Source organism: Plodia interpunctella, chromosome 6 (assembly GCF_027563975.2).
Source record: "Plodia interpunctella isolate USDA-ARS_2022_Savannah chromosome 6, ilPloInte3.2, whole genome shotgun sequence".
Taxonomy (NCBI): Eukaryota; Metazoa; Arthropoda; class Insecta; order Lepidoptera; family Pyralidae; genus Plodia; species Plodia interpunctella.
Window position 1 is genome coordinate 4,033,370 of NC_071299.1, and position 8,232 is coordinate 4,041,601.

The 8,232-nt window shown below is 33.6% G+C and overlaps 2 protein-coding genes and 1 pseudogene across 2 annotated transcripts; 1 reads left to right on the forward strand and 2 right to left on the reverse strand.

Annotated features, from left to right (window-relative positions):
• Nucleotides 1-1,080: 1,080 nt before the first annotated feature.
• Nucleotides 1,081-2,458, reverse strand: LOC128670793 (cuticle protein 19-like). The gene is made up of 4 exons (XM_053746769.2): nucleotides 2,402-2,458; nucleotides 1,781-1,990; nucleotides 1,391-1,557; nucleotides 1,081-1,234 (listed from the first exon to the last, which is right to left on the reverse strand). Exons 1-4 carry the CDS (start codon nucleotides 2,411-2,413, stop codon nucleotides 1,165-1,167), a joined length of 459 nt encoding a protein of 152 aa, XP_053602744.1. The 5' UTR covers nucleotides 2,414-2,458; the 3' UTR covers nucleotides 1,081-1,164.
• A 1,617-nt stretch (nucleotides 2,459-4,075) lies between these two features.
• LOC128670789 (cuticle protein 18.6-like) lies at nucleotides 4,076-5,408 on the forward strand (annotated as a pseudogene).
• Nucleotides 5,409-7,284: 1,876 nt separating this feature from the next.
• LOC128670790 (cuticle protein 18.6-like) lies at nucleotides 7,285-8,232 on the reverse strand. Its single transcript, XM_053746767.1, has 4 exons — nucleotides 8,178-8,232; nucleotides 7,862-8,083; nucleotides 7,622-7,788; nucleotides 7,285-7,423 (listed from the first exon to the last, which is right to left on the reverse strand). Exons 1-4 carry the CDS (start codon nucleotides 8,187-8,189, stop codon nucleotides 7,354-7,356), a joined length of 471 nt encoding a protein of 156 aa, XP_053602742.1. The 5' UTR covers nucleotides 8,190-8,232; the 3' UTR covers nucleotides 7,285-7,353.

Sequence of the window (8,232 nt, forward strand, 5' to 3'; positions counted from 1 at the left end):
CACAAGTGACAAGATATAAGTAAGTAATTAATTTTGGCCTTGACTTCAGATGTATTTATTTATTTATTTATTTATAAAGTCACTCACTGCACTAACAGTTGCCCAAGGCATATAGCGAGCCAAAAATATACATTAATTATTATTATATGACAAATAATTTATACACGCACACAAAAATCGTCTCAAATTGTCATGGAAATGCGTAGTATAATAGTAATGTAGTGAAATTAACAAAAAAATATCAAAAAATATAATTTATAACAAATTATTTTTTGGAGGTAAACATTTTTGTTCAGTTGATATTTTTGCCTGATTAATTATGATCGCAACTGTGTGTTTCCGCAGCCAGTCAACATTTGCGGCTGCGTAAGCGCAGGCATCGCATTCAGGGCACCTATTACTTTAGAATATCACGCTTATATAAGATTCAAACGACGATACATATATACCCCTGTCTAATAAAAATTTACGATGATCGATATATCAATTGTGGTATCGACACGAATGAGACACTTCATTACGACACATCGTAAGGAATGTGATGTAAATAGGTTATCTTAATCCTAACTATAATATTAATAATGCGAAAGTAAGTTTATTTATTCGTTTGCTACCTCTACACACTTTATCTGCTCAATCTTCTTGTTTTTTTTGTATACATGTGGTTTGAACTACGGCGTAGGACATTGGGTACCTTTCATCCCGGAAAAATAATCCTGTTCCCGTAGGAAATTCATGCGAGCGAAACCACGAGGAAAAGCTAGTTAATATTCTTAATCTTTCTAATCTTTCTTAGTCACTTTACAGATATATCTGTGGTTGCTGTAAGTTTCACTTTATGTACCATTCTTTTTATGCTTTTAAATCTTACCATATCAGTTATCCCTATGCATAATTATAAAGATAAAATATTTGTATTTTTGTTTGTAATGAATAAATTCAAAAACTTTTGGTGAAATTTGGCACACAGATAGTCGAAACGTTCAGAAGCAAAATAGGTTATTATTTATGGTTTTACCCGAGCAAAGCCGGAAAGGCCGCTACTAAACAATAATGGAATAGGTTTTAAATAAAAAGATGTTTATATTTTACATATTTAATATTTATAACAAAATAACACAACAGTTCCTTAATCTAGCGTTGGCTATCACAGATTCAGTCATTTTAATGATGGTGGGGTTGTTCAGGCGCGATGTGCTGGGCATGGCCCTCATAGTGGACTTCAGCGTTGAATCTGTAAGAGGAAGAAGAAAATAACCCAAAATGATATTGGTTTTCTCTTTCTGATAGATATAGCAACTTTGATGATACTTGTTGATCAAATTAGGAAAACATTCACTATTTGATTCAAGTTAAGAGTTATGTTGTCCAAAATATTCTGTCAACATACCCATTGTGTTTGTCGGCTGTGTATTTGACGATCCTGATCCTGCCGTCGGGCTGGTGCAGGCTGTACACTCCCTTGACGACGTCGTGGTCGCGGGTCTCGTGCTGGTACTTGCTGTCATGCGTGTGAGGGTCCTCCACTTTGTACTCGTACGTGTACTTGGGGATAGCCTAAAAAAAATTTTTTTTCATAAATACTAATAATATAACATATATATAACACATATATAATTTTAATTCTATTATCTCAAATTAACTCTTTCTGACAGTCTTCTTCTCAATTCTCAACGAAGATTGGCGACAACCTATTTATATCCTAAATCCTCCAATAATAAGTAATCTACCTAATACTTTTTGGGGCTAATTCTTTCTTCGAAAAGTCAAAGTATCTTACATAATAGTCGACATGTTGGTCCTCCTGATGCTGCTGCGCAGGCTGGTGCAGCAGCACTAATTGCTGGTGTTCGCCAGCGGGCTCGTGGTGCGCCTGCTCGTGACTCTGGTGCAGCACGATGCTCTGCGACGAGTACGCGTGGCCGTGCGAGTCCTGCTCGTGTTGTGGCCGAGCTGATGCCACGGCGACGATTGCGGCCAGGGAAAGTACCTGCGATTAATAAAATATTAAAGTTAGACTTAGATTAAAAAAAAAAAAACATTTTTTACACGATTATAAAAACTAGGAAAATACTAATGAGGAATGATGTCGATTTATATTATATTTGCGACCGAGTTGTGAGAACGCCTCCATAAAGGTATTAAGATCTTCTTTAAATTTTCAGAAAATGTTCTTCTTATATGGAAGAATCTATTTTTATAATGATATACCTATTTACTTCATCATCATCATCATCATTAGGTACAAATCATTAAAAAGCCCTTTGATGAATTTTAACTTTAATATCGTGTATGTATTAGACTTATTACAATCATCTATTATTTCCATCAGGTATTTTTCAAATATAATGACTATTATTCCTAAAATGACTTTTTTAAAATTTCTGATAGATAAATTTACCTTGAAGTACATTGTAAATTTTTGTAATGATACTTCTTTGAATATCAATATGCAACTGATAATTCAAATTGGTTTTAACTGTGTATTTATATAAACGGGTGCGATATCAAACATAACCAGTTATTACCAATGACATAAGATATTCGTTGATTTCGACCTTGAGTTCATGTCTCGTTACCAGCAAAACCACACCAACCTTTCACTGTACTTTCCTTGAGAAGTGGATTTTATTCGGGAATGTAATTTTGATCCAAATATTAATACTTCTTTTTCATTTTTATGTAAGCACAATAATGCATAATCTACTGCATATCAAGTTACCTCACTGACATGGATGTTACAGTAATAATTACTAATTTGGATCGGTTTTTTTAAGCGTTTTCTTTTTTCATTGTGGTAATTTTTTTTCAAGGAATCAAACATGTTGCGTGAAAGATTAGGTAAAGCATTTGCCCAGCAATAGAGTATAAACAAGAAAAGAAAGAAAATTTCAAGTTAATTCAAAATCAAACAACACTGTCGTATTTAGAAATTCGACCTTTATAGGCATTTTTATACCTCAAATTCTGATAATGGATGATACTTTTGCTGATATTTTAAAGATACAAACTGCTATCCGAATGACTACTACTAAGAAAAAACTAAGCAAAAATAATTTATTATGATGATTTTAGGTGAATAAATGTCTCTAAGTAACTCTACCCTGATTCACATTTTGGTCATTTCTTCTTTTTAGTTTGTATAGAAACGAAGTAAGTATGACATTGAATGACTCTATCAGTACCTATGTAATTTTTGTAATAAAGAAAAGAGAATTCGCCAGAAAAGAGTCAAACATCTTTATCAATTTTAGCTATTAATAACAAAGCTGTTTTTAATTTAGTAAGTCAATAATATGTCCATTATATACACGATATGTTAATAAACTTAAAATTTGCTTATCTTATTAAATTAGTTATTTGATCTGTCATAGATAAACGAAATCTAATCAAGTCGCAAATACAAGTAAAATTAAATTATTAATTCCAAAATTATAAATATTAACTTCCCTTTTGATACATAAAACTGACTAACTAACGTCATCCAGAATATGGGTCATATAATAACATAACATGTCACACATGCTTTTTTAAACTAGGTACATTAAGATTATGAGATGATACAATTCAATTCGAGCAGTACTGATTTTTTTCATCTCATTATTAAAATGTAGTATAGAAACGAGTATCTTATTAGTCCAAATAATTTTAGGAACGTTTGGATGTTTGTGTATGTGTATGTTATTGCGCATTTAAAGAAATTTGATACATGGGTAGAGAGCATCTTATCATCTATAGTTCTCCTGAAATTTCTATGGGAGTAAAGTTAAAGTTGATGTTGATATTGATTTACGAGTACTAGAAAGTTGTTGTGGATATGGAATCCTACCTTCACGCATTCGAGGCTGTGGTTAGTTAAATAAAAAAATTGTTACATGTCAAAGAAAGGAGTTCAAGCGTAATCCACTCACTAAGGTTCAGTTGCAGTCAAGGTCACATTCTCTCTCTTGTCACCTAAATCACTTGCCAAAACTGGTCCAGTTTTGAATAAAACTTACCACAAGTACAAGAGAAATTTTAATACGTATAAAAGGACCACCGTAATTGCGGTCATTATCACTTGTCTTTTATTGTTCAAAGAGAAAACAACCAAATTAAAAACCAAAATGCAGTCAAAGGTATATAATATAACATCATTCAAAATTATATTAGATTATCAACAAAATTATATATATATATTTACAGTTATATTAGAAAGTTATTAGAATTTTTACTTTCTTGCTAAACGTACTCATGAATTTCAACACAATAACAACGTCTTGACCCCCATTTCGGTCTATCAATAAATTAAATCAAATACAATCCTTTGCAGTTGTTCTTGCTAGCCGCCAGTCTGACTGTTGCGCTGGCGCGGCCTCAAGATAGTCACGGTCACGGGCACGCGTACTCCTCGCAGAGCATCGTGCTGCACTCGCACGGACACGAGCTACAGCCGGCGCAGCTCACATATCAACACAAGCCCGTGCTGCTCCACAAACCGGCCCACGTTGAGAAGTACGAGGAGAAACAAGACGACCACCACGAGGACTACTACGTAAGAAACACAAACTATTTATTCCACGATTATTATCCACTATGTTACTTGGCAAATTATTATAACCCATGTTTTTATAGGCCATACCCAAGTACACGTACGAGTACAAAGTGGAGGACCCTCACACGCACGACAGCAAGTACCAACGCGAGACCCGCGACCACGACGTCGTCAAGGGCGAGTACAGTCTGCACCAGCCCGACGCGACGGCAGGATCAGGATCGTCAAGTACACCGCTGATAAAAAGAATGGGTAAATTTTGCATTTCATTATTTCTGCTGCTTTTTTACCACATGTTCATGTCGATGTAGAACAATTTGTAAAGATAATGCGTCAAAGTTACCAAAATTACGAATCTTTCATCACGTATTCTACTGGTATTAGAACATAAGGACTTTTTTATTTAACGTCTCAGATCTATAACAGGTCTTTGTAGTTTTTTACTAGCGGCCCGTCCCGACTTTGCTCGTGTAAAAACACAATAAATTTACACCTTCATCTTCCTTCATTATCACCTTCCTCAGAAATCATACTCTATTGATGCAACCGCATGAAAATCCGTGCAGTAATTTTTGTGTTTATCGCGTACAGACAGACAGACAGACGCGGCAGAGGACTTTGTTTCATAATATGTAAGGATTGGCTACTTGACTCAACTTTTATTTGACTCAACATTTTCACATATTGAAATAAAATGAGATACTGTTTTACAATAAGTATATTTTTATTCCAGATTCCAAGCTGAAGTGATATACGAGGGTCACGCTAAACACATTGTTCCTGAACATCACAGCCAACACTAAATTTCGAACCATTGTTAATTAATTAAGGACTTGTTACGTTATGCTTACATAAATAAAATTAGGAAATTGTTTTTGAGAGTTTATATTTCCTTGGATACCTTACGACATCAGTATATAGTATAAAACAAATTCGCCATCCGCGTACGTTTATTTCAAAGCGTTCTTTTTAACCGTGCAACGAATTTTGATGTAGTTTTCACTGTTACTAATACTATTTATTCCCAAAAGGTTTTACATACATAAAAGACCACTATTAAATATACATATAATATATTAATAAATTAAGCCACATATTACACAATCAAAATTTAAGTATTTATTAGGCAATTAATTCACCATGACACTATGAGTCTATTAGATTAATCTGGACTACTTTAAAGCTGTTGCAATTTTTTAAAATAAATATTTTTAGTAAAACTTTTTAGGGTTAGTTGCACTGTCAACTTTGACGTTAACTTTAACGTGCGCAGAAAAACGCAAAGTACACCATTTTGTCTGAACGTCAGCAGCGCGTTGGTTAAAATCAACGCTAAATTTGACTTCACCACTAAGAGTGCACGTCGCACCTCACCCTTGACATGAAACTTAAAACATCTAGACTACAAATATAAAAATACAAGCCGATACCTATCTAAAATAGATCATTTTCTAAAAAACTTAAAATATTCAATATCTTGAACACGATCAATTTATTTTGTAAATCATAGTCATTTTGACAATCGCAGTACTTACCAGTGAAGTAGAATTATGTCCGTCTATTATGTACTTACAAATTGTATTTTTGTATAAAGCATTAATAAGTAGTAAATAAATAATAGAACATTATCATATAAATACGGTAAGTTGAAAATTACTGCCGGGGCGATATTGCTACAAGCTGCAAGAAAGGAGAGGCTGTAATTTTCAAAGCGCACGTAAGTCATACGACGTTTTATAACATATTTGCGAGGAATTAATCAAACTCGGAATACGAATAAATCTTTAATTACTTATTAAAGCAATTATAAAAAAATCTCATAAAGTGTTCATAAAATGTTGCCCACTTTTCTTACACAAAGCTCTTTACTAAGATTTTAAAAAGTATATTTCCTTCTTGATAAACCGTACGTTTTACTTTATTAAAAAAATACTTATATACGTTTTACATTACAAAAACGCACTAGTGCGTAATGAGATACAATACCCAATACAATACAATACAATACCCATACAATACAAGACACTTTACGAGCAAATATGTTTAAAAAAATTATCATATAAATAATGGCTAATTGTGTATTATGTATTCCATAAAAACATAACTGTCTCTATCTCATTTTTGACCTTGAATCGATGAAAGACCACCGAAGCTTTTTAAGTTAGTCTGGACAAGAAGTGTGTACATCTATTACTTTCGAGTATTTAAGTAGTTTACACAGTTTACATCGCATAAGGTAGATAAGTGGAGACAGATTTTTCATCGAAATGAAAACTTGCAATGACGAATTGGCATAAAACGAATTTCTTTTATTATTAATAAATTATTTTTCTCAATAACTTATGAAATTTTATTCCATGAGAATAGCGGAAGTAAACGAGTCTACTTGTGTGTTAGAATTGAAAACTTAATACACTGAGTCTTGTCAGTTTTAATATCTGGTTAATGAACAATAAAAATATAATTAAACTATGTATAAATTGAAAATTAATATTATATTCAATATTGTCGACCTTATTCTCTCGGTACTGTGATTTAGTTTGTTTCGGGTCGCCCGTCCTCTCCATAGGATACTGTTGGGACTTTCCCCGTACCCTAACGTTCAAGTTAATGAATAAAAATTAGTTAAAAGTAACTTATATAATTATTTTACTAGCTTTTTGCTCGGGGCTTTAAGGGTGTGATTTTTTTATTCTTCTTCTTTGTTAGGATACTCTTGTAGATAAGTGGAAAAGATAACAAAATAGTAATTAATTTAAATATTTTATTAATAGGTCATAATATAACAAGGTCCTTAATTAATTAACAACAATTGGTAATTAGTGATGGCTGTGATGTTCAGGTACGATGTGTTTAGCGTGGCCCTCGTATTTCACTTCAGCTTGGAATCTAGAAAGGGAAAAAAATGTGAATAACATACCGTATTTGTAACTAAGTATACGAATTTTTATAATTGTAATTAAATTTTTGTGTCCTAGATCTAGTGAAAATAATATAACAATAACGTTGCAATAGTTTCGCAACATATTTTTGTTTGCTTTGATGTATAAAAGCTTTAATTTTTATATACATGAAATAAAAAATTACCCATTCTTTTTGTCAGCAGTGTAGTGAACGATCCTGATCCTGCCGTCGGGCTGGTGCAGGCTGTACTCGCCCTTGACGACGTCGTGGTCGCGGGTCTCGCGCTGGTACTTGCTGTCGTGCGTGTGAGGGTCCTCCACTTTGTACTCGTACGTGTACTTGGGGATGGCCTATATAAAAAAAATTGGGGTTAAGAATTTGCCAAGTAACATAGTGGATAATAATCATCAAAAAGTTTCTTACGTAGTAGTCCTCGTGGTGGTCGTCTTGTTTCTCCTCGTACTTCTCAACGTGGGCCGGTTTGTGGAGCAGCACGGGCTGGTGTTGATATGTGAGCTGCGCCGGCTGTAGCTCGTGTCCGTGCGAGTGCAGCACGATGCTCTGCGAGGAGTACGCGTGCCCGTGACCGTGACCATCTTGAGGCCGCGCCAGCGCAACAGTCAGACTGGCGGCTAGCAAGAACAACTGTAAACATAATTGATGTTTATATCAATGTTTGTTTAATTATTTATTTTTTGTGCCAAAGAAACAATTTTATTTAAAAAATAAAATATAATACCTTAGACTGCATTTTAATTTCAAATAAATAGTTGTTTTCCCTCTGAATGATAAGA

Coding starts and splice junctions, on each gene's coding strand:
- LOC128670793 (XM_053746769.2), bottom strand. Junction 1,558..1,780: donor ACCAACATGTCGACTATTAT/GTAAGATACTTT, acceptor AATTTTTTTTAG/GCTATCCCCAAGTACACGTA. Junction 1,235..1,390: donor ACAGCCGACAAACACAATGG/GTATGTTGACAG, acceptor TTCCTCTTACAG/ATTCAACGCTGAAGTCCACT.
- LOC128670790 (XM_053746767.1), bottom strand. Junction 7,789..7,861: donor ACCACCACGAGGACTACTAC/GTAAGAAACTTT, acceptor TTTTTTATATAG/GCCATCCCCAAGTACACGTA. Junction 7,424..7,621: donor ACTGCTGACAAAAAGAATGG/GTAATTTTTTAT, acceptor TTCCCTTTCTAG/ATTCCAAGCTGAAGTGAAAT.